The sequence below is a fragment of the Mastacembelus armatus genome, chromosome 11 (assembly GCF_900324485.2).
Source record: "Mastacembelus armatus chromosome 11, fMasArm1.2, whole genome shotgun sequence".
In the NCBI taxonomy this organism is placed as follows: domain Eukaryota; kingdom Metazoa; phylum Chordata; class Actinopteri; order Synbranchiformes; family Mastacembelidae; genus Mastacembelus; species Mastacembelus armatus.
Window position 1 is genome coordinate 8956274 of NC_046643.1, and position 26091 is coordinate 8982364.

Genomic DNA, 26091 nt, shown 5'->3' on the forward strand with positions numbered 1-26091 from the left:
CATCCAGGTTTCATTCACTCAGCTCCACTGGCTTTTATGTCCACTGAAATGCCTCCATGGTGCATGCTGCATACCGAGAGCAAAAGAAACCAAATGTGGTTTTCTGAAAACAGATTGTTTTCAGTTATTATGTTTCATTTTCCTATGTTTTTTGGAAGACAATTTTGCTTAAACTGATTATGGTTACATTTCTGAATCAAAGAAACACTTTCATAGAATTAAAGAAGGGAAAATAAGAAATAATTATATGGTCTCACAAGATATTAATAACAAAATCGGTTAATACTTACCATGAAACATAAACCACAATTTGACTGTGGCTGGAAAGGCTAACAAACACAAAGAGAATCTCTCTTGGTGACAATCAGTTAAAACGAGAGACTCGTCTGTTGAAATAAGGCATGGACCTGGTCCAGTCGGTCCAAAGAGAAAAGATTTGATATTTGCATGTGGGGATGTCAGTGGCCATGTGTGTGGCTGTTCCTTGGCCACAGAGATCAAAATCTGTCTGGTTTCTTAATTTTTTCCTGCAGGGAACCATATGTCTGGTCTTTCATTGGTGAAAACTGATGTGGATGCTGACAGTCAGAGGACCAGACACTGACCTGCAACACTGGAGGCCCGGAAACCATCCAACAAAATGCTACACAGCTTTTGACAGCTTCCTCCCTCTTCCTCTCTTTATCTGTCCCTTTGGAGCAGCACCCAGTGGGTGTTTTGTCTGCATGAGATTTACAATAAGTCTAAGCACCACAGAGCCAAACCTGGCCAGCTAATTGAAAAAAGATTGGAGCGTTATGAGGCCCACTATATGTAGTTTCACCACCTCCAGACAGAACAAGTAAGAAAATCACACCGGAAGGCACACAGGTGAAGCAGATACACACACACACGTGTAGCAATAAATCCTCTAGGGTATAGTATGTAAGCACACAGATATAAACGTCATCTTTTGAAGGCTGTAAAAACTGTGGCTCACATTACTGAATGACATGAGTTAAGGTATAAGAAAGTAAAATATTGGATATTAAACTACACATTTCGCTGAAACATTGTCATTTTATAACACATGAATATATGTTTACATGTTTATTATTTATTTATTTAAAGAACAATAAATATATGCAAGTACACATCTTGCTCTTTCTCAGGCACATACAAACTTCAGAGCAGCTTACAACACATAGCAGAGCATAAAGCATAAGGTTCTTACGTTTTATAACATTACACACCTGGAAGGGCAGAAATGGCAACTAAGCTTAGGTTGTATAGGAAACTACATCTGTTACAAGCAATTAAAAACAATAGACAGACTACAGTTAGGCAGAGATAGCACCACAGAGCCTTGATTTTAGCATCTTACTCAAAGTGCCATTAAGTTACAGCTAATCTTGTTTCCACTAGCTAATCATGCCCAATCACGTGGCTCCCATATTGTGGAATTGCCATAAATCCTCATCCACCCTTCAGATTCTAATCAGTCTCATTTTCCAATGTGACAGCTTGAGGTGTTTTATATGGAAAGTGGTACTCACAGACCTGAAGTGTCTAGCCTTATAACTGGACATCCAGGCCCCTTATAATCACACTGACTGGTGTGAGAGGTGCTTGAAGGGGATGATTAATAAACGGCTTGCTGACAACATAAAGCCTCCAAGCTGGTATCTAGATTTATGCTGTGGTATTACCTCACACATCACGTTAGACAAATGGCCTAGCCAGTAGGCGAGCCTCATCAGAAGTATTCTGCTCTGATTATTGTATGGTGTGTGTTTTGTCACTTCATTTTAATGTGACACACACACGCACACGCACGTACGCACACACACACACACACACACACATGCACACCATTGGCTCATGCTTTGCAATGGTGAGAGGTGATATCCCGTCCAGTGCAGCTGGTGTGCAGCCTCTAGGCAGCCCAGTGCTCTGGGAGGGAAGCCTGGTTTGATTATAGTCCAGGGCAAACCAGAACCTTCACATTCCTGCTTTTCAATTGGAATTAATGTATTTGTTACTGCCTGGGAAACTGATTTAAATATATGCTTACTTATGTGCATTTGGACAAGGGGACCCTGGAATAATGAAGTCTAAGGTGAGGTGCCATTTGCCCTCAGTACTAGCTGGTGTGAAATTATAAATGACACTCTTTTTTTTTTCCTTTCTCTCCCACTGATTCTCTTTACTCCATCTTCAAGTGAGGCTGTTCCAAGCTGGAAAGTTCTGCCATAGTTACATAAACTCCAGGGTCAGAAAAAAGGGAAGGAAGGAGGGAGAAAAACAAGACAAAGGTTGAGTGTATTGTGGGAAAATGAAGCACAAAAATAAGAAAGATCTGGAATAGGTAAAAGCAGTATCATCAGAAACGTCTAAAAGCTCCTCTTCATCAGATCTGGAAGAAAAGAAGAACAAAAGACCAAGAGGAAATTGGAAGCAGAGTGAAGGCAGCTTAGCATCTCCCATCCAAAAAGCCTTAAAGAAAGGGAAGGAGGAAAAACTAAAAACAAGGCATTAAATGGCTTGGTGGCGTCCAGAGCTCCGGCTGAAACCCTCATGGGACCAGCCAGGTCGTTGCTGATACAGAAAAGGAACGCAGCTTTGGACTGATTGCAATGTGACATCTTCCTGTTAAAATGATGTTTTCATTGTTAACACGAATCCCTTGTGACACTGCTGATCCAGGAATTTACAGTACAAGTTTGCTGGATCTGATGCTTTTACTTTTGGGATTGAAAGATGGAGGTTTTACTTGTTTTGTTTCTCATTTCCCCCTTCCTGCCAACACTCCTGATGACCCACACATAACTCTGGGAGGCCTAAAAACCTCTCACTTTCTACTATACAGTAACACGCTTAATGGCTGAGTAATACATAAGTTATTAGATTTACATGAGGTGTTCAACAGTTTGACTGGAATTGGGAGATGATTCATATTCAAAATGGCTTGCAGATGCTGAGGCAGATTTTAGCGGGTACATGCTGTGACTGAACACCAAATCAACTCATAATTTCGCTTCACAACCACATCCAGGTTTATTTATTGAGGTGTTTATGCACATGAATCCCAGCAAAACATCACACTTTCACTCAGTACAGCAGGTTGAATTTCGAACAAACAAGGCCACAACCTGGGAATTATGTAATAACAAGGCTCCTGTTCATGGGAGCATATTCTCAGGTGTGTACCAGTGACACGCAAACTAAATCAACTCCATCTTCCCAGAGCTTCATTGCTTGGGAACATAGTTCAGACTGTCTGGCAGAGTTAAAAAAAAAAAAAACAAAACAAAAAAAAAAAAAAACAACATGAACACACTTGTTTTCTGATTCACCACATTATGCCGCTGACATCTGCACTGTTTGTGCTGACCAGACTCAAAACACACACTCCGGAAACTTCTGGAAATCCTAGGCAACTGCATCCTCAGTCAGCCCTTACATCACCTGACAGACAGCACATTTCCCATAAGACATAGGACATTCCCACAAGGTTGACTAATCCACATCCCTTCTGTGATTTACTGACTTCTGGCTTACCTCGAACACATCAGCAAAACATTACTAAGAAAACAGAAAAAGGGCTGAGGAAAATAAATTGGTAAAACTTTGAGTAGAAATGGATGAAGTGAAGGTAGAAGAGAGGGATGCGGTATTCAATAAGGAGAGGTCAATACCAGGCTGTGTGCTGAGCTTTACTGTCACAGCGTGCCTCTCACCATTTGCTTCCTATAAAGGCCACATGGAAATGTTTAGCTGGCTTAAAGCAGATCGGTTCACATTGTGTCATGCCTGTAACATTTGCTACTTGTTTTCCAGCTCTGTCTTAATAAAGTTTTGTAAAAAGAACAGTCAGTTGCAATAAATAATATCAATAATTACAACAATGAAGAAATGAGCATGTCTGATAGGAAATGTCCATCTCCCATAGTACATGTACACATTTGTGCTTTAAATAACTACTCAAGACAGAAAGTAAACAGATAAAAATAGCATTTTTAAAGCAATTCCCCAGGGCTTGGGAAAAGTCTTAAGTGCCTCAGCAACAACTTGTTTCTTTCTAATTTCTATTTATATTTACTCCCTGTGTTTTCATTCTGCAACAACATCTGCAGTATTGCAAAAGGGAATAGAAATCGCAGATGCACAGGTTATGAGGAGTGAAGTCATAATGGAGCGTTAGTTTGTGGAAACAATCAACACAAAACTCTCACTAGACACACTGGCCGAACTTTAGGCAGTGGGAAACAGAAAATGGCCTAACTGTGCATCAACAGGGTTATTCTAGTGGACATTACCACCTGTTTGTGATTAGAGCAGTAGTAATAAATGCATCCTCACTTTGGCTTCTATGTACAGTATATGCATACTGTGTACACCTTGATCAAGTTACATTCTTGTGAGCATATGGCAGAGTGATACAGGTTTTTCACAAGTACACAAACCCAGCTGTTCAGCATCCCTCAGGTACATGACTCTAATTCTGCCAAGTCATTTACATTGAGCTTCTGCACAGAAACTATTTCCTGCCCCTCTTTCCATCCAACATCCACATCACAGGCCTACTGGGTGCATCGATATGTGGACGTAATGTGCTGTCAGCTTGCCAAATGGTCTGCTGAGTTTATTGCATGCTGACGGCCGTCGCGGTGCTTCCACTTTCCTGTCTTTATCCTTCTAAATGAGCACTATGCCAGACAAAAGTGGACAGAGGCTTAAGACAGTAAACAATACTAAGAAATTCCATCCTAATACATCTTCCTTGGGATTATACAGCACAAAGAATGCATGTTGTCATTGTCTGTCTAATCTCAAGCCAAATCAAAGCTAGGGTCCACAAATTGGCATCTACTGCTGCAAACTGTCTGCTGTTTCCATATTCATAATCTTAAAATGTTCTTTATGTTTTCTGGCAGCTCTAACCTCTACTCCCACAAATAAAGGAATGTATTTCCCCCTCAATATCCATCGTTGGCCAAAAAAATGCGAAATCTTCATGACTTAAGCTGCATACTGGGGAATAAAGCTGCCTACAGCTGAGGAAAGTTATGTACATAGCAGCCTCTGCTGGCTATGTGAAGAATAGAACTTCAAGTGCCTGAACACTAGAACTGTAAAACCAGAAATGAGTTCCTGTAATAGCAGCTATAAAATACAATGTGTAGAGCCGCAAGGTTTCCAGCAGCTAATAGCTGACAGACCTCTCCAAAAGGAAATCCCTATCTGACAATCTCATCCTCTAAGTAGTTCAGCAGACTCGTGAGTTTGGTACTAATGTTATTGTTCTGTTTCACAATGTAAGAAAAAAAAACACACAGAATAAGAAAAACATGGGTAATGCTGTTATAAGTATCCAGACCAGATTTTTGCTTCTAACCCAGGACCAGTGATGATTTGTGTATGTGTGTATGTGTGTGTGTGTGTGTGTGTGTGTGTGTGTGAATGGTCGTCTGTGTTTTCAGTTACTGACAAGGTGTGTGGTGGCCGTAAATGAGAAGTTGTGTTTGTTATTTCTGGGTGATGTAAAGCCATTCACAGGTGTGACAACCAGACCCAAGCAGCAGGGACTGTTAGTTAGGCAGCCACAAACACACACACACACACACACACACACACACACATTACCTCCAGGTACCCTGAGCAAACATAAGAGTAGCATTAGATCTGTTATTGTTTTCCTTTGCAGAGCCGCTGCAGTGCAACACTCCCACAGTACACTGAAGCAGAACTGACAAGCTGGTGCATAGGACACAGTATGCCTTGTGTGTGTGTGTTAGTAGTTAAAATGGTTCCAGATCCCCCACCAGGCATGTTAGAAAGTGCCAAGTCGCTTTAGTCTTACAAAGACGTGAGAAAAGTGTCACATCAAAAATGTCGCATTTATTTGAACTATGAACTTACATAAATTATTATGCCAAACAATTGGCCGCAATGTAGAATGTGATTTCATTAAAATAAAAATAATAAAATAAAAAACAAGACAAACATGAAAACATTACAATCCAAAGTTTTCCAGCTGTGCACCAAAAAAAGAAACAGACAACCAGGAAAGCGAATCACTTTGTCAACAAACAGGACAGAAGCTTCAGAAAATCAACAGAAGAAAAAGTGGCTTTTTAATATGGGATGTCAGAGATAAATGTTCTGAGGAATTATTTTACCCCTTAAGAGTAACAACAAATATCAGACAGAAATCCTCAACCTCGACTGCTGATCATTGCCATGCAAAGATAGTCAGAGTAGTAGGGGTCATGTTACGATATTGTGGGATGTTTTAATAACGCATAGTGTTTCTTTTTTCCTCTGGGGAAAAACAACAGCACAGACAGAAAAGCTTTGTGAGAAAGACAATATTTTTTTCTAATTTCACCATAGATTCCTTTGAATCTTTTAAAGTGAGAAATACAGACCTAAAAAGTCTCGCATGTCACCGACAATATTCAAGACTGCAAGTAAGGGACAGGAAAATTACTTGGGCTACTGAGATGTACCACTCAGCTTGATGTTTTGAGTTCGGCTGATTCATCCTTTCAGTCTGTCAATGAAGGCCTTCCTTGCATAACTTCTAGTCCCTTTCTATTACTCATCACCCGCTGGGAGATTTTCTTCAATCCTCTTGATGAATTTCATGCGAATTTCTGTCACATTGTCCCCTCTCAGTGTGTCCTGCGCAAATCTCACATCCACTGCCATCTGGACCTAAGTCACATTCATGAATCAGTTACAAGTTCAAAATTGTACAGCTTAGTCATTTATATTGTCATGTATGGTGTATTTTCAACATGTCTGAAATGCACATGTATCATGTTTTAATGAAGTAAATGAGTAGGGCTGCAACAAACAACTATTTTAATCATAGATTAATCAGTCAATTATGTTTTCTATGATTCATTTAATCGTCTTTTACAAAAGAGTACGTCTGGATTCAACATTTAACTGCCAAAATATGAATCTTAACAGATTTGCTACACATGTATTATCTTTATGTGTGACATTTGAACAGATCTTACATTTTCTTACGTTAAAAAAAGGCACTTGTTTACTAGAATTTCACACTGAAAGCAAATGTGAGCATGTTACTGTATAAACTGATTTGAGAACCATAAACATTTTACTGGATGACTGATTGTCTGACCACCATAACAGAAAAACATCCCTAGATCCAGCTAATCGCTAAATACATTCATTGCCAACTATTTTAATAATCAAATTTTAATCGATAATATCAATCAGTTGTTGCAGCCCTATTTACATGTATCAGAGCAGCATGAAAAGACATATAAATACTCGACCTTACCATCTCCAAGGCTCCTCTGAGGACCCCACACAGCAGGTTGGAGTAGATGAGCGTGCTGTGATTATCTGGAAGCTCCACAAAGTCTACTAGTGGGTTGTTCTCTAGGATGAGGGAGAATTCATCTCCTGCTGGGCTCCAGTTGGTCACACTGGGAGTGGTGCCCAGGTACATCTTAAATGCAATCTAACAACCACAACCAAGTGAGGAGTGGATAAAAAAAAAAAAAGAAAACAGAAAATAGTTCATTTCTGTTAACATTAAATGAACTACCACTACCCCAATCCAGTGACTATCTCTGAGCTTTTCCTGCAGTTTCCTCACAGTAAATATCAGCAACTGTATATTTTGCTGGAAGGTTTTCCTTGTGAAGCAGCTGCAGGAAGTGTTGATTTGCACAATACTAGCAGTACATACACACCTGCTTCCAGATAACTGCTGTCTGTTGCTCCCATTCCTCTGCAGCCCTTTGTCACAGGAAGGACGGCAAATGTGTTCGCGCAGTGTAAAATCAAACATCCGATCGAGTGCTTTGAATTCATTCGTATATGTAAAATGACCATGAGGAGTAGCGCGGCCTTACATCTACGTAATAACATTTTAAAAACACCGAAATCAAAATAATAATGATTTAAGATTCATAACTGTACACAATCTGATTCGACCATATGACAGTCCTCTGCCATATACATTTAAATGAGGAATGACTGAGGTGATTTTAGAGTTTGGCTGCAGGTCATGTGGTATACTGAGGAAAACCATCATTGTACCCTCCAAAATGCTGTGGCATTCTTCATTCACAGACATTACCCTTTAATTTATGACCATGAGCCCGTTCTTTCAGCTAGACTTGAGTTATATCTGGGGAATGGCTCCCCAGCACACAGCAATTAGACCTTGAGTGCTAAACACAGTCGGTTGTCTACTGTGCGTGTCGTTTTGCAAAACAAGGTAAGGATATATTAAAATAAACATCAGGCCAGAAATATATGGAGAGAGGAAAAGAAAAAGACCAGCATATGACAATAGGAATATATATCACAGTGTAAATAAAGCAAGGCAAAGAGAAAAGCTTCTTTGGGCTAATGTTTAGTACCATGCAGAACCATTTCCTTGGACTTTAACCTTTTCCAGTCAGTCCTTATCCCTATGACTGCCCCCCCTCTTCTTTCATGAATCATTTTTGAAACATTTCATCAAGATCACGCTCTTTAACCTCTCTTTTATATCTTCCCTCTTTCTCCTTTTTCATCCCTGACTCTTGGGGCAAGTGCACGGTCACGCTCAGACTGCCAGGAACTTTCCGATTACCTTAGCAATGACATCGGCTGTTTCTCGGAAATCCTGACACCTGCCGATGTTGGAGCGTGCCAGGAAGTCCTCAATGAGACGCACTCCAATGTTATAGCCCCTATGAAAGAGTGAGAGAAGCATGAAAAAGAAAAGGTTATTTTTCCTCTTTATAGCAAAGGAAATGTACCAAAACGAAATTAACTGCAGATTGTAAAGAGACTGAAGAATGTTTGAAATGGTCCAAAAGCCATTTTTGGTCACTTGGCAAGTGATGCTAATTCTGATTAGAAGGTCAAGTCAACTTATCCTAACTACAATGTATGAAGCCAACTGATGCATCCAACTCCTAAAATGGTCTGTCTCTGACTAGTTGACTGGCAACAGGCAGAGAGCACAGTGCAGACTCACTGCCTTCTAAGGCCAGATAAGACAAGCATCATCTCACAGACCAGAAAAGCAAAATACATACATTACAAGCTCCTGTCAGCAGGAAGGGATGTTTAGATTTTTTACAGTTATAAGACCATCACTTTTTTCCTAAACTTAATTTACTGGGGAATTGTCTGCAGTATACACATATCAGTGTTCTCATCCTCATAAGTAGAGGAATTCTCTGATTCAGAAGTCTGAGACATAAAACTCAGTTATCTCTTCTTTCTGCTTGAGATATGAACAAAGAAGTAGTTTGTGTCAACGCAGTATGAAGCTATGGGGGTGACACCCAAGTGGTCAGAAAAAAATAATTTCTCTTCCCTTTGTTGAAGCAAAACTTTACCATGCTGCAGTAAAGCAACTTAGTTCGGGTACTCAGTGTATACACTGTGAGTAGTATTACATAGTGTACTGTTAACAAATTCTACCAGCTGGGCAGGTCTGTTATTAAAGTGAATTGTACTGACATACACAATTAACTGCTGTAAGAAAAGAAGAGAAGTAAATATTTTTACATTCAACTTTGTTTCTTTGGTTAATTAAAAAGTTTTAATATAAGACCAGATGAAAACAGATGTGAAATAAATAAATCTTGATTTATGCCAATTAATAAAAAAAAAAAAAGATGTGATCAGGAACAACTTACTTTTGTGCATAAACCATTGGTAAAGATGAATGTGATTCATCAAGTAAGAGCGTGCTGCCTTGGAATTTACACTATTTTCAACTCATATTCAAGCATGAACATAGATCATGAAAATAGACTTACATCTTGTCTAGCTGTTTATTGACTTCTTCGTCGTTCTCGTAGTCTTTACAAAGCTGGGTGACCAGGGCCCCATAGGTCAGCGTGAACAGCTCAGAGTTCTATGGGGGAAAACAACATAAATTACATACACTCAGAAGTGAATGGATAACCAAAGATCAACATATTTGGTTTCTTCTTTCAAAGCAAAACACCAACCCACCCTCAGGTAGATGCATATTGACAGAGAAAGTGTCTGTGTGAAACGATATAAAACATATAGGGAGTAGCTCATGGTGGTGTGGGAATAAGGACCACACTTTTTATGGCAGTGGACGTTTTTACACTGTATGGTTTCAGTGTATAAGTTACTTATAACAAACCATAACTGAGTCACACAGTCAGTCGTCACTGCAGCTGTATAACTAATACCATCCAATGTTAACTGATTAAAAATGAAACCCTAACTAAAACTATTGACACATCCCTGACATGTTATTTATGGTGATGGCACATTTAAATGCCATTCTGTAGCTCAATACCAACTTCACTGGAGCTGTTTTTATTAGCATTTGGACATTCAGTGTAGTTCAGTCAGTAGTTATGCTGTTTCATATTCGTCCAGATAAACATGCATCTCTGCCTCAGTTGCATTTTACGGATTTCATTTGGAAACTGATGCAGTGACACATGAGCACATGAAGCTGCTGTGGAGACTAACTAACTCTTTAGCTTGTGTGCTACAACGAATGACACTTCCTGTCAGAGTCAGACATGTCCAGCAATGAATTAAAACTCTCGGCTGAATCCAAATATTTTACACATCGTTAAAACTATCTAACACAAACACATGTTCATCACTGACACGCTGCTTTGAAGAAGAGCAGTACACTTGTTAACATTTGGCTACGTTAGCATGCTGCTACACAGGCTAACTAGGTTAGCCGATGAGTCGCCTACCATCTTCTTGCTGTCTGTTGTTCGGTTGGACTGCCTGGACATTGTGGACAGTGCTGGACGTTTACACAGGTAGTGACTCGATCTTAATCCTTTATTTATTTGATTCAGGCTAAGCTGCTATTTCCGTAATCACCAGTTCAGTCACACAGGGTACAGCAAAGTCAAGGTATTTGTAATATAACAAACTTCCGGTTTTAGTTCATCTAAAAGAAGCACTGGAGGAAGAGTCGTGAGTGGTACACATGCACGGAATGGAAATAAAACTATGTAGCGTTATTTTAGAAAGAGTTCAGTGGATAAAAGCAAACACGCTGTTGTTATCACGTCTTGCACATCGAATTCATTTTGTTTAAAAGAAAACGTCTTTTAAGCTTTATTTTGAAGCCAAACTCATTGGGTTTCCGGTGCTTGATGCGGTTCAGTCAGCTGTCGCTCTAACATTTCTTCGGCTGTTTTGCTTGTGGCACAGTGTGTTTTATCGCCACCTTGCGTCCCGGGGAGGAAGCAGGAGCACTGCCTCTCTAAAGCCCACCCATGGTTGACCACAGGGTGGCAGTATATGTGATTAGTGCTGTCTGCTCAGTAGCTGAGTGTATTTTTGACAAACCAAACGAGCTGGCATTTCCTCACAAAGCATGAAAACACAACTGTAAAATGATTTTTGTTAAGTATGTGGGTAGTGACTAGACACCCTTTATTGCACGGGCGGGTGTTAGTTTAGGGACATACATTTGTTCATACTGTCATATCTTGTATCCTTTGGGGACAAAAAGCAGGCCCCCAGTATCATTCAGTTTTAGGGTTGCTGAGAGATTTAGGGTAAGCAGGCCCCTGACGTGATGGAAACCTGACTCTCTGTGTGTGTATGTGTGTGTGTGTGAGAGAGAGAGAGAGAGAGAGAGAGAGAGACGGAGGACTCAGTACCAGTCAGTGAGGTCACAGATGGGCATTAAAGTCCACATTGCACACTGAGTCTCATCGCTCACATGTCGTGTTTTCCCGTCTTCATCAGGGAACCCGAACCTCCACTGACCCGCATGCTGGTTGGCTGAAACACAGTCATCCCATAGTGGTGAACCAAACTCGCTGGGCTCCACATCGAGGAGGAAGAGGAACTGAGCGCATCGCCTCTGCACACACCGCTCTCATTTTGTCCAAGAAGAGGCTGTTTGCCTGGAGCCGGCACGGGGCTGTGGAGGAGGTGGACTATTGCGATGATGACGGGCAAATCTGTGAAAGACGTTGACAGATACCAGACTGTACTCAACTCTCTCCTGGCGCTGGAGGAGAATAAATACTGCGCTGACTGCGAATCAAAAGGTGGGTGATCTGTCCTGTGTGCAGCCTGCAGATGGTCAGTGCATCCCTCGACCCTCTAGCTCGTTTACTACTCTGCAAAATGCGGCGTTGCATTCATCGGGCTTCGACCAATTACGGCGCACTATGGTGCAAGACACGGGGCCACATCTTTATAAGGCTGGAGCATGGCATGATGTAGCTGCATGCCATGCTCCCTCAACTCACAGTCTGTCAGAAACAGACAGACACAGGAGGTTAAACAATAAATAATAGGTTTATAAAGGAATAGCTCTAATACAAGAAGTTTCAGAATAATGAAGACAGGACAGCTTTATTACAGGTAATGAGTGATCATCAGTGAAAAAGGTATTGGAACACCTTGCGAGACCTTTTGGGGTCCAGTGTGGAAACCACTGGAGCGGCACATATAGACAGGTTAGAGACACCTGCACTGACTCTGAGTCAACCTGAACACATTGTTCCTGCAGGGTGAGTGCAGATGGGGACACAGGGAAGCCCCACTCCTCTCAAAAAGTCACTGCATTGATCCTGAAACATTCCCTCATTATTGGGACCCTTCACATGTGGTGCTCAGTGTTTTATAATGTCATAATGCATTATTCAGATTGTTGCGACATGCTAAGGTCCCTCATGTTTTTTTGTTTTTTTGTTTTTTTTAATTTCTTGGGATGTTCTCATTATAATCTTTGGCAATCTTTACAAAATGTATTCTAGTATTATTTCTATGTTGATCCACACTAGCACAACTCATTTATATCCAGCGTGTTTCTATGCTCAATGAGGCCATGAACTGTGCCTTCAGTTTGCAGAACCTGTTCTGCCACACTGGTGGGTAAACAGTGCTGTTTTGGTAACAAGTACACTGAATCAGAGACTGAATCAACGAACCCATTAGCTAATATCTCGTCTTTATTTTGGTTTAGGATGAACTGTCAATAAGTTCGTATCATCGGTGACTGTAAAACAATCTAAACGTGTGTTGTACGATACAGAGGGTCCACACATTAGCAGGTAAAACTGTGGCACACTCAAAACCACTTCACAACCAGCGCGTGTTCCCACTCATAAATTATAGCTGTCAGTTAACAAGTCTCCTGAGTTCACTGTCAGTAAGCATCTTTATTAGTTATTGCAGCTTGTACATCTAAAATTTTTTTTTTTTTTGCAAGTTATGTGGGGTTTGGTAGGAAACATATATACTTTCTACATTTTGGTGCTACCATAACTCATACCATTTCATTTGTTCTGATGTAACTTGCCCTTGAGGTTGATGAAATGGGCCTTGTGATCCCATACCTTGTCTGAGAAATAATTCAACAGTACTGCTGCGTGTCACTCAGCATATATTTTCACATCACTGCCGCTGTTGCTGCAACCTCAGTCATAAATTCTCAGTTGAAGTCCCTGAATGTGAACGACTGCACCCTGTCATGCAGGGGACATCCTTGGAACTCCTTATGAAAATTTCATAAATGATGGGAGTAAACATCTTTCCATATTTAATAGGGAGTATGATGTGCTCAGCAGGAAACAGCGCATTGACTTTTATATCTGTGTTTCTTTCTTTGACACAGACATAGACAAACTGACAGGAAAGCAGCAGATTATACTGTATGAAGTGTCAAGGTACACACTTGTCTCAGTTGTGTCATGATTTAAAAACTAGGCTTTAATCTATAGGTATATCTTCTGCTCCATGACTGAAGGGAATGAGAGAGTTTTCAGGTGTTCTTTGGATTTATTTACTACGCTGTGTAATTATGGCAGAAAAACATTTGTAATCTCAAACATGTGGAGACAAACAGTTTGTCTGACCTCATGTACATGAGCTGACCTTAGTGTCAAGGAATCATCTCAGCTGATGCGTATTGTTCTTTTGCAATAGGCCTCCTAATGTTACTGGCTCTCTGTTTGCTTCAGTCTCTCAATTCGTTTTTTTATTGGTGACTTTTCGGCACCACTTCTTTCAGGTTATTTAGCTGCCAAATGCAGGTAAAAATGATCTGAGTGCTGAGGTTGGCATCACAAATATTTAATGAGAAACAGCAAATGGAAGGGGGTGTTAGGAAAATAAGCTATGGAGTGAGTTTTGGAGTAGGTTTTAGCTAAAACAAAATGGAAATCCATTTGCCACAAAGTGTAGTGAGCCAGAAGTTATTTGCAAGTCCTGTCTGTAAATCTTATACTTTTAGAGACAAATCCACTGTAAATTGTCCATACTTTATACTTAAATTGCACTATACTATTTTTTTTGTTTGTTTGTTTTCTTGCCTAAATTTTTCAAACATTCCACTTCCTCATTAAAAGAAGCAAAGTTTTATCAAACAGTATTAGAAATACTCCATACATGCCCAGGACACAATATCAAGGTTTGTACAGTACTTTGTTCAGATGATGTGATGTCACCGGGGCACCCTGAATGCTTAGTTGTCTAGTGCATATGGCTTTTGGTCGACCTTTAATAAACTGCAAACATTAGATTTCAAGCAGACACACCTGTTCAGACCTTTTGATCAGATTTTTGCAGCTTATCTAAAGACATGACATGTAGGACTAGAATACTATCAACAACCACATAAAATAAATAGTTAAAACCATCATTACGGCATTTGTGATGTGGTTGACCTTTCTTTCCACATCAGCGACATGTGCAAAGTTCATTTACATGAGTTTGATTGATGTTGGAAAAAAAAAACCCTCATTTCTAACCGATCTTTTTTAATTTTTTTCTCACACATTTAAAGCACATGTGGTCATCAAGCATGCCAGTGCTTTGCTTTTGTGATTGGTGTGACTTCACTTTGCAGCAGACTGGTCTAATTGGACTGCAGATGAGATAAGGGGTTAGAGGAGAAAATAACAACCACAGACATGCCAAGGATACTTGAGATTTAGCATTAAGATTTAGCATTTTCCCTCTATCATTTTGTGGTCTATTAATACAACCTAAGCCACATGTTTCATGGCCTATGTTTCTTATCTTATAATGTAATTATGTATGGCTCCATACTGATTGAAAGGTCACACATTATTCTTATATCCTACCTTTTTTTATGTAGGACTATGCTAATGAATAGGCTGATGCTTAAATCTAGGTTGATTGCTTGAAGAGAAACATTTTACCTCCCAACCGATTTGGACAATCTTAAATGTGTGTTACTCTTTAATGAGAAACACACACACTCAAAAAACCATCCACGTCTGCTCACACATGTGCACACCTTAAACGCATTTGTCCGTTCTCATTCCTCCCTTTAACTCAGGCTTTTGGCCATATGGCTAGTGATAACGCTTGGTCTAATCTTGTTTGCTCTCACATAGATTACATCTTCCTCCCCCTGGGTGACTAAAGAGGAAGTGGCAAAATACATTGAGACAAGAACATGCTTACTCCAGACCATGAAAAGACACAAAGACACATTAAGATCCCTATCAGGCAATCCCTACTTTATCTATGTCTGCTGTAAAAAAAATCTCAGAAATTTAATAGATAGATAGATAGATAGATAGATAGATAGATAGATAGATAGATAGATAGATAGATAGATAGATAGATAGATAGATAGATAGATAGATAGATAGATAGATCTTTTTTAATGCAGGTTGCTTCCTGTGCTGCTTTGTGGTTCCTGTTTTTCTCATTTTCACCACACAGCATTGTGTTCTGTAGTATTTGTATGTATCACTTCCTTATAGTGTGAGGGGGGGCAAAGACAGGTGCATAATGTACTCAACACTTCCACCTCTAGCTTTAGTCCCAAGGGGCTGTGCACGTGCACAAGCTCGTGTGTCTTTGCACTTGATGTATAAAAGCTGACCGCCATTATTGTGTCCATTGTACTTGTGTTTACATACACACTGGGTCCTGGTTGCTGTGGCAATATCACCTGGCGATGTCATGTTTTATCCCTCTACCACCGCTACCACTACCCAGACTCCTCCCCTGCCACCTCTTAATCTTATCCAATCAGAAGCCAGCAGGGATTTCCACTGAAACATAAAGGTGACTGGCTGTTTGTGTCCCCTGGTTGGCATAGAGCTCAGAGTCACACAGGGTGACACAGTGATAGAGAACACAGTATATTACAATGTGTATACCTATCTCCAGTACACTGGCATGGCTGCATTAACCTGGTAGGTGCATATCAAGCAGCTGTGTCCCTTTTTAATAACCCCGATCCTGCGACTGTGTGGGCATGAATGAGTGTACATTATTCCTGGAATATAACATGGTGCCAGTTTTGCTATGTGGTATTTTGAATAAACATTAGGAATATTAGGCAGAGCACTGGGGAAATACCAAAGGTTTTCAAGCTAGATTTTAAAGCAGAACCTTTCTGACGTAAAAAAGTCATATCCTCTTGATGTTCTTATCATGTCATGTGTTAGTTGTGTATACTGCCATATTTCCAAAGTTACAAATCAGTCAACTTACCACACACCGATTGCCACAGAGTGAACCTTCAGTTTTGTAGGGCGGTGACAGTTGCCTGCCTGGCAGTTGGTAATCCAGCTCTGAACAAGTAGGCCTATGTATGATAGAAAAAGCACACAAAAAGTGCATTAAGGTCAAATATCTGTTTGCTGTGCATAGGTTACCTGGAAAATGCCTCGCTGCTGAACAGGAGGGGCATAAAATACCAAGAAGAGCTTACAGTGAACTTACTGCATAACTTATTGCAGCCTCAAAATGAAGCTATTCACAACAGTAACAGCTGATGCTGGGTGAGAGGCAGGGTACACCCCGTACACATTGGCAGTGTAGAATAGACTAAAATTACACAAACAATAGTGTCAGTAACAGGATAAAATGAAGCATAAAACTAAGACTAAAGACTAAAATTATGTTTTGAGAAAAATCTAAAGCTTATGATGATGGAATGTCTTACTCATCTTTTCATGCACAACCCATTTAACCTCAGTGAGTCACCTGCAGGATCACGGTCTTGACACTCACATTGTAACACAGATGGTGACTGTATATTAGTAAATTATCAATAGGGTTCCATCTGTTTATCTCAGACTGGGACTGGGTCATTGGCTGGCCTCAGGGTTTCTGGATTGGTTTAGGTACTGAGGCACTGGAGGATTGGTCATGTGCACACATGAGTGTGTGTTTGTGTGGTGGTGCTGGAGGGCGTAGGAACCCTTGTGACTGAGGCTCTGTGGGATTAACTGGGTGCATGCAGACAGAGCTATTTATCCTTGTGGGATATAGGCTAATGAGCCACATGCACCTGCTCTTGCATGAGTGTGTGCAAGTCAGTGGGGAGTGTACATGAATAAATGTGTTTCTGTGTGACATACTGTAGGCATACCCTAATGTGGATTAGGGTTAGGGTTGTGCATACCTGAAAAGTTCACATTATGAGAAGGAGGACATCACACAAAACTACAAAGAAAGTCACTAAAGACACACAAAACTTATCTTTGTCATCCTTAATATAAAGCTAGCAAAGATAACGGAGTAGAGATATAAGGCCACATCATACTATCAAACAAACCAGCACAATAACCTGTGTTTTCATAAATAAATCACTTCAACATTGAAAAAGTTACATATAACTAGGACGATAAATTTGAGGTTTCCCTTAAGATCTAATGTGACCTTCTTTGTAAAAAGTCCTGGAAATGTTGCAAAAGCAACTAATTCCAATTGCTGGCAAACAGACACTATGTTAGTGTTGAACCCAGACAAGAACAAATGTGCAACACTAGCTCTAATCTGCTGGGCATGGGTTTTCCAACCCCTCAAAGGCGGTCTTTGAAATAACCAAGGGCTCCGTTGTTCTAGATATGACGTTCCACATTTATTTGAGTCATTGAGCCTGTTTTGTTCAGACTTTAAAACCATAAAAACACTGAATGGTCAAAGTAACTAAAAAAGAGGAATTAGCCAACAGTCTTCTTTTATCAAGTGAATCAGCTTTTCTAGCCAAAAACCTTGGCTGTTATTTACTCTATTTACTTTCCTTTGGGGCTCTAATCCAATCTAGATTACTGTCTAACAAACAGGAGAAATTCCTCGAAGCTTTATGGCTAAACCAGAAATTTTCCATTTATTTTCACATAATAATATTAGGCTAGATTTTGGCACATGCTTGAAAACAGATACATGTTTAGGTTAAGGGGATAAAAATGTATTTAGCCAATATAACTTGCCACAAGTGTAATAGAAATAAATGTGTGTGTGTGGGCGACTGAAAGAAAGGTTCATTATGGATGTGTGTTTGCACTTCATGCTCGTCATACCCCCTGTACATCCCAGCAGGTCACCAAACAGCTAAAGTCCACCATTTGATGGCTATAAAAATCCCCTCTTGTTTGTCTCACTTTTGGCTGTCGCCCCAGCTCTGCCTTCTCCTCCCATGATGTGCTTCAAGCTGCATGTTTGACGACCACAACCAGTCATTCTTTCACCAGGATGATTCATCTTTCGCCTATGCAAATCTTCTACTTTTGGATAGCTTGCCCTTTAAATAATGAGACCATGTTTTTTCGTCAAACCTGAAGTGTTTAATTATACCTCAGACAAGGTATTTGTTCTATGATTACAAAAAGAAAAGATAAAGCCTACTCACTTCTTTTATTCAGCAGCAGAGAAATCCACCACAATGCAAACCTAGAAAAGCTGATTTGTACAGATTGTTTGTTCAATCTTTCCTTCCTTTTTTTAGACATTCATTCCTCCTACTCTCTTCCTACTATATCTGTTCAAAGCACCTGGAGGTGTAGACTGTTGCTGGACAGACATATGGTATATGGGTTCTTTTTGAAGCACCGCACTGCACGAATCCAAACAGGCTACTGTGGTGCAGTGTGCAGGTGTGATTCACTTTAAATCTCTAACCTTCAGCTCTGTCCTCCCTGTTCTTCCCCGGATCACCTGGTCAGCACAGTCCTGTCCACACCTGACCACAGGGATTTCAAAACACTGGTAACACCCTACTGTAAGCAGATTAGACCTACACTTATGCTTCAACAACTGGACACACGAGCATGTGGTGCTCTGATTTAAATATTAACATCAGCGTGCTAACATGCTAACAGGTTTTGCTCAGGTGTAGTGAACAAAGTACAAAGTACAGCTGACAGTGGAGGGTAAAGCATTTGCTTGCAAATATCTGAAATAGTAATGGGCATAAACTGGGATGAAGAACAAAAGGATCGCCAAAGTTGCTTCAGTTTATCCATAGGGGTACATTAATGTCTGCAACAAATTTCAATGCAGTCCAGTCAGTGGATGTTGAGACAATTCAGTCAGACTAATGTGAGCCTCATGGTGGTGCTAGATGAAGAGTCAGGGGATCATCAGAGTCAGCAGAATTCATCCTCTGGGAAATATGATTATCTGTATAAAATGTCAGTGTTCCTAGAGCCACACTACTAGTGTAGCTGAAAAGAGATGTAAAATCAGTACATTATGCAACACAAGGAGAACAGCACTTTAGTGAAACCCCAGAACATAAGGGTGGAGAATATAACAGAAAGGGAGAAACAGAAGTGTGAATGAGAGATATGGATGGAGAGGGGAGAAGAGAAGGGTGGTAACGGTTGTGAATGAGAGAGATAAGAAATGGCAACCAACACACAGGAGGAGCATTGCAATGAGGATGAAGAGGAAAAACTAATTCCAGTATTTGGAGAGTTCAAGACAGTTGAAGGTCTTTCTCTGTCAGTGTTTACAGCTGTTGAGCAGGCTTTGTGGAGCAATTCTACTATTATTAGCTGGCATGACAGATAATGCTGAAGCCAGACGGGCAGGATGATGACATACTCTGTCTGGTGACCCTGTGTTTACTGATTTGCTCTCTGTGCTGATCTTTGCATTATATGCCTGTTTGTATTCAGTCTGACAAATGAAGCCTAAAGACTGAGCACACAGAAACACATGAAAAATGTGTCCAACAATTGCGTCCTATTAAGGTAACCCATTTCTTTTAGCATTCATAGTTTAAGATGCAACTAAGACAAGAGGCTTTTATTTAACTCTGCAGTCAGACTGTTTTCACAGCTGCCACAAAGAGGAAGCTTTTCTCTTGTGGCACCCAGCTTCCTCTTTCATTTACATAGAATGGCCTTTCTTAAACACTGCACAATGACTTCCACTGACCGAAGAGCAAAATCCAAATCGAAAACTGCTCTTCCACCTAGTGGTGTAAAGGCCACAGTGCACCAACCTCCAGCAAGGATGCAAGCAGAGAGATGGAGACAGAGGCAGAGAGTGATCTAGGGAGGGCGAGCAGGAAGAGATGGAGGAAAGAGAAGAGGAGGAGGGGCGAGAAGAGAGAGGGATGTAGGGAGAGAAGTGTCAGCATTCCCTTTGAAACTGACTGTAGTCTCTGAAGAGGATGCTTGAATAATTTGCATGTGAAAAAAATAGCCTTGGAAATAAAGACATCTGCAAATGTTAACTGTTCAAAGATCCTGACAGCCCCAACAGATACATAGAGGCAAACATGTTTGTTAAGCTTATATACAGCATGTAGATGAATATGCGGCACACAGCACTCTAATGCATCCAAAAACATACATATAGAAGTAAGATGAACAAAATTTCCCACTCAGATCACATTGCTCCTACACACACAGGATCATGAGTAATCATCCCTGCAGGTATCCAGGCTCTGAGTGTGTGTGTGTGTGTGTGTGTGTGTGTGTGTGTGTGCGTGTTGAATGACTTTCTACTCCCCCTCTCTCTTCTCAGTCTGAGTTATCTAGGCAAACTCTCCCACTGGATCCCATTACGTGTCAGGACACTGCATGATTTACATGGGATTAGATGTATTCCCAGTTGGATTAAACTCATAATTGAGGTTTCAGGCTTGTCTCTCTATAATTGGACTTAAATTAATCAGTGTTTTTCCTCATCACCCAGTTCTCTCTTCAACTTACTTTACCCTTCTTACACCTCAAGATATAAATTCCTTGTTTGTTTTTTTTTATTACCTAATTATTTTGTTTTCCTCCTAAGTAGTATTTCTACAAATACGCTTCTCTTCCTGTGTCACCTTGCTTTTACCAGGTCCACGATGGGCATCTTGGAATTTGGGCATTTTCATCTGTATTCGCTGTGCTGGAATCCATCGAAACCTGGGGGTCCACATCTCCAAGGTCAAATCCGTCAATCTGGATCAGTGGACACAGGAGCAGGTTCAGGTCAGAGCACATGTTACGGATACAAATTTCAAGATGGGGACATTCACGACATGTTAATGAGTGACATACAGTGTGATGTTTCCCAAACAGACATTAAATGGCCATTTGATTATTAGGTATCACAGACCAACTCCAAAAACTGTTATCTGACAACAGAAACTAAAGCCGTCATGTTCTGCTTTCCAGCTACTGGAAGCAGATGTTTGCATGTATAGGTTTATGTAAATGTATATGTATAAGCATATTTAATGGTACAGTTTGACATGTTGAAAAACACCTTCGCATAGTTTCTCCCTGAGAGTATTGTACTGTAATATAACACACAAAGTTATGTCAGAAATGGTCAATTGTTTCAACTTTCTATCAACCTGGATCAGTGGACACAGGAACAGGAAACGACTGAGCATGAAAAGACTGTTCACAGACAGTAGACACGTTCTCATTTGTATTCAGCTGATCTTTCCTGGGCCTGATAGACAAGAAAGTCAGCCTTATGCTTCCCTGAATGAATTTCTGTAGTCAGCGCTTTTGTTTTCCCTTTCTAGTGAGAATCCTCTTCAGTATCACTGGAAATATTGTGCTTGTGTAATATTGTACTTTGTGAGGCTGCTTTAACAATGTGACTTGGGTTGTTATGTTTCTTTTGTTTTTGGTGTCCTCAGTGTGTTCAGGAGATGGGAAATGCCAAGGCTAAACGTCTCTATGAGGCTTTCCTGCCTGAGTGCTTCCAGCGCCCCGAGACAGACCAGTCTGCAGAGATCTTCATCAGGGACAAGTATGACAAGAAGAAGTACATGGATAAGGTCATTGACATCCAGATGCTCAGGGTAAGTCTCTATGCATAAAGTACTTTTGTGTCAAGGTTTGTGTCAATCCCATCATCAGTAGAAAAAGCACTTGTTTTCTGTATGCAGAAAGAAAAGAGCTGCGACAATATACCTAAGGAGCCTGTTGTGTTTGAGAAGATGAAACCGGTGAGTACCTCATAGCGTGGTCATATTGGTTACATTGCAGTGTTATCAGATTAATGCTGAGCCTAACCTGTCTTTAATGTGTTGGATCTGTAACGCTCTGCAGGTGCTCTATAAGCAAAGAAAAGATGAGTTGTCAGTGAAAAGAAGCTTAACTGAGGTAATTTTGCTGTTGTGACTCACGTGGGAAGGTCATTTCACCAACAGGGAGCCTGAAGAAAAATTTTTTGGATCTAGGCTCATTCATCAGTGTACTCTTGATGCATTAATTGTATTGATTTTCTTTGTTGTGACAGAAAAAAGAAATCAGCCCAAAGACAGATTTCCAGTCTGTTACAGACCTGCTTGGACTAGGTATTCTACCCAATACACATGCACATGCTAACTCTTATTTACAGAGTAATTCTAACAACTGTATGATGGATTATTATTCGTACAATCAGTGGCATATTGATTTTTCTACCCTTTTTATGACATTACACAGCGAGCTTCACGGGTGTCCTTTTCAAATGTCAAAGCACCCAGAAAGCAACATTTCCATTTGGATCCTCTTATTGTTATTGATTTTTCTCAGTTATAACCAAAAACTAACAGCTGTATAAATATAAAATTAATTGTATGTTTTCCGCCTGCATCAGAAAGGACAAACACAATATTCTAAGCATGTTTCTGTCTACCTTCATTTAGATGCCCCTGCTCCAAGCCCTGCAGTGTCTAGTAGTGGAGCATGTGTTCCAAACAGTAATGAGAGCCCAGCAGTTTCTAATCCACCTCTGGCACATTCTGCACTGGATCTCTTCAGTTCTCTGCCAACACCCTCTTCTGCTTCCTCGACTAAAACTACGGTAGGAGATAACAAACTGTACATATTGTGCAATGTATGTATGTATGCACTTTCCAGCATCCTGCCACCATTGAAAACCTTTCTTCTCTGTCCATGCTGCACTGCAACCCTTTCCCTTTTTCCAGCATGTCTCCAGCTCCATGCCTCAGAGCAGGGTGACTGCCTCAGTGCCTGAAAACCTCAGTCTTTTCCTAGATCCTACACCTAAAGCAGAGGAGGGCACTGTGAAGAAACTGTCCAAGGACTCAATTCTGTCCTTGTACGCTTCCGCCCCCTCAGTGCACGCTAGCAGTATGGCGACACATGGTGAGAACTAGATAGACTTTGCTCAGATGTTGTTTTCTCTGTCTTTTCTTACACCTGCACCAATGTTGTCTACATTGATAATCAAAATACACACAATAAACAAAATGTTTAGTCTCATCCATTTTCTAACTGTAATTGTTGTCAGCAGGTTTATACATGAACCAAACGGGATACCCGACACATCCATATGGTTCGTACCATTCTTTAGCCCAGGCAGGTGCAATGGGAGGCACCATGATGACATCACAGATGGCCATGATGGGACATCAACAGAGCGGCATGATGGGGGTTCAGCAGAATGGCTTAATGGGTGCCCATGGTGTCATGGCTCAGCCTAGCAGCGGTGTGGCATCGCCCTACATGACAGGGATGACCCAGGGCATGATGGGACAGCAGCAAGGTGGAATGATGGTACATCAGCAAAATGGCATTATGGGACAGCAGCAAAGCAGGATGATGGTACAGCAGCAGAATGGCATTATGGGACAGCAGCAGAGTGGGATGATGGTACAGCAGCTGCAGAGCGGAATGACAGCACAACAGCAGGTTGGAGGTTTGGCCACATTACCCCACCAGCAGATGTACGGAGTGCAGCAAGCCCAGCAGCTACAGTGGAACATTGCCCAGGTGTGTGTCTGAAAACCTCAGTCTTTTCCTAGATCCTGCACCTAAAACGGAGGAGGGAACAGTGAAGAAACAGTTTGTTTGTTGTTATTTGTTTTACAATATAATAATAATATAAATACAGAAAATAGCAACAGTTGTGTTAATCACAACTCACTGCGTGTTTTGTGGCTTTCAGATGACTCAACACATGGCTGGCATGAATATCTACAACACCAGCAGCATGATGAGCTACAACAGTCAGCACATGGGAGGTTCAACAGCTCCGAGTTCAACGCACATGACAGCACACATCTGGAAATGAACTCATCTGTTCAACAGGTGATGTAACACCAGTGACCCAGACATGAATCTGCGGAATAGACTGTCCATAAGATAATTTCCAGTGCGAGGCAGGAGGAGGAGGAGACAGGTGTAAAAAAAGAATGATTTGGGAAACCACTATTACCTCTCTTTCTCTCTCTTCTCGGCCCATGCATCCTTTTCGCGTCTCAACCATGGTCATGATTTGCAGACATCCATGCTTGCCTTCGAAACATTTTCATATAACAACCTAGACAACAGGGTTAAGAGGCCACTGGTTAGGACGACATGGCTTTCGTTGCACCTAGCCTTTCTGTGAGTGTCTACGCACATCTGCTGAATCTGGTTGGTCACTAACTGTTTGACTTAAAAGAAACGTGTAATGTTTTTTCTTAAAGTCAGAAAAACATAAAAGCATTGTCTGTCTCTTTCAGTAGTTTGGACAGTGAAGTTAGTCTACCCTGGCTTCATCTGCCGACGCACTTGAATGCATGTTGCCAAGGAGCAACATATTTCTTGCTGCAAGGCTGAGGTATAATTAAGATTTTCTAATTCGTTAAACCAGCCATACCGGTGTGTCACAACAGAATCTCAACTATTCTCCAAACCACTGTGGTTGTAGTTGTACTCAGTTGTACTAAAACTTTCTTTGCACTGCACACAGACCACTATTGGACAGATTTCCCACTAGAAATGATTATTTTTTATTGAAACAATAGGCCCTTTGTTTTGGACAGAGGTATAATAAAAGCATGATACTCAGTTCTATTAAAATAGGTTCAGCTGAATGCCCAATGTCATCACACCTTCAAGCTGCATGAAGAAGAGAAAGGGAGTTATCAACTTTTCTGGATTCGTGTTAGTGGGAAATTTAGTAAAATCTTAAGAGGAAACTATATAAAATACTTAAGTTATCCAACCTAACAATTAGAAATCCCTTTATGTGTTGGTAAGCTCCTATATCCTCACTCTCTCACAAGTTAAAGCAGCCACAAATCCTACCTAAACAATCCTTCATTATGATGTCTTCTACTTAATTTACACAGGGCTTCTTTTAGAATGAATATCTAATTTAGTGTCAAAAGACTTTAGAGAGACTTTAGTGTCAAAAGTCCTAAACTGGATTTTAGGAGACCAAAGATCAACGCTAGCTTTATAACTGTATGGTTGTACAGTGTTCTAGTGTGCTTTACTGTATAGCCACCTAACTAGTGATTAGTAGAGAAATGAATTCAGTCCTGGTGACCTGTCCAGGGTGTACCCCTGCCTTCCACCCGAGAGAGAGCTGGGATAGGCTCCAGCAGATCCCCGTGACCCTGAACCAGGAAAAGCGGGTATAGAAGATGGATGGATGGATGAATTCAGTCCTTTAACAGTATGTTTGGCCATACTTGCTCTTATGACTCACTGTGCTATTTCCTCAACAAGGGTGGGACAGTCAAAAAAGTCACTTGCATGCAGTGTCACAATATAAGCGCTCACACACCTCAGTGTAAAAGTCTACCTTGTACAATAGGGCCTCAGATATAATGCTGAATGTCTGTAAATAAGAGAAAAACAGAGAGAGGTTGGGACAGAGACAAAGGAAAAGTTTAAGGTTCAGGTCCGCCATGTTTCAGATGCTTCCACTGAACTGCATGAGGAGAACATTTATCTAGCTCTGATCGTGCGTACTGTGTGTTTATTATATACGAATGTGTCTCTGCAGTATGTATCTCTGAATGTTTCTCTCTGCTGTACATCTCTGACCAAGACCAGGAAAAAAAAAATCCTAATGAATGTGTGTCCTCAATGTGTTCACAATTTTATGGACTATTTTTTAATGCACACGCCTGAGTAT

At 40.7% G+C, this 26091-nt stretch overlaps 2 protein-coding genes across 6 annotated transcripts; one reads left to right on the forward strand and one right to left on the reverse strand.

Annotated features, from left to right (window-relative positions):
* Window positions 1–5860: 5860 nt before the first annotated feature.
* trappc3 (trafficking protein particle complex subunit 3) lies at window positions 5861–11838 on the reverse strand. 2 transcript variants are annotated; one of them, XM_026299807.1, is made up of 5 exons: window positions 11711–11838; window positions 9789–9886; window positions 8606–8705; window positions 7298–7480; window positions 5861–6699 (listed from the first exon to the last, which is right to left on the reverse strand). In XM_026299807.1, coding segments are annotated over exons 2-5 (405 nt in total). In that variant the 5' UTR covers window positions 9791–9886; window positions 11711–11838; the 3' UTR covers window positions 5861–6579. The 2 variants fall into 2 exon arrangements, with proteins under 2 accessions (XP_026155592.1, XP_026155591.1); XM_026299806.2 differs by lacking the exon at window positions 11711–11838 and adding an exon at window positions 10725–11035.
* A 71-nt stretch (window positions 11839–11909) lies between these two features.
* Window positions 11910–25681, forward strand: smap2 (small ArfGAP2). Of its 4 annotated transcripts, none has more exons than XM_026299802.1 (10): window positions 11910–12044; window positions 21070–21203; window positions 21866–22030; window positions 22118–22177; window positions 22281–22334; window positions 22471–22528; window positions 22862–23019; window positions 23144–23324; window positions 23470–23951; window positions 24127–25681. In XM_026299802.1, exons 1-10 carry the CDS (start codon window positions 11939–11941, stop codon window positions 24250–24252), a joined length of 1524 nt encoding a protein of 507 aa, XP_026155587.1. In that variant the 5' UTR covers window positions 11910–11938; the 3' UTR covers window positions 24253–25681. The 4 variants fall into 4 exon arrangements, with proteins under 4 accessions (XP_026155587.1, XP_026155588.1, XP_026155589.1 ...); XM_026299803.1 differs by having other exon boundaries at window positions 23473–23951; window positions 24127–24267; XM_026299804.1 differs by lacking the exon at window positions 22281–22334 and having other exon boundaries at window positions 24127–24267.
* Window positions 25682–26091: the final 410 nt, after the last annotated feature.

Coding starts and splice junctions, on each gene's coding strand:
- trappc3 (XM_026299806.2), bottom strand. CDS start 10,766: ATGTCCAGGCAGTCCAACCGAACAACAGACAGCAAGAAGATG. Junction 9,887..10,724: donor CAACAGACAGCAAGAAGATG/GTAGGCGACTCA, acceptor TTTCCCCCATAG/AACTCTGAGCTGTTCACGCT. Junction 8,706..9,788: donor AATAAACAGCTAGACAAGAT/GTAAGTCTATTT, acceptor ACTCTTTCATAG/GGGCTATAACATTGGAGTGC.
- smap2 (XM_026299802.1), top strand. CDS start 11,939: ATGATGACGGGCAAATCTGTGAAAGACGTTGACAGATACCAGACTGTA. Junction 22,178..22,280: donor TGTTTGAGAAGATGAAACCG/GTGAGTACCTCA, acceptor AACGCTCTGCAG/GTGCTCTATAAGCAAAGAAA. Junction 22,335..22,470: donor TGAAAAGAAGCTTAACTGAG/GTAATTTTGCTG, acceptor TTGTTGTGACAG/AAAAAAGAAATCAGCCCAAA.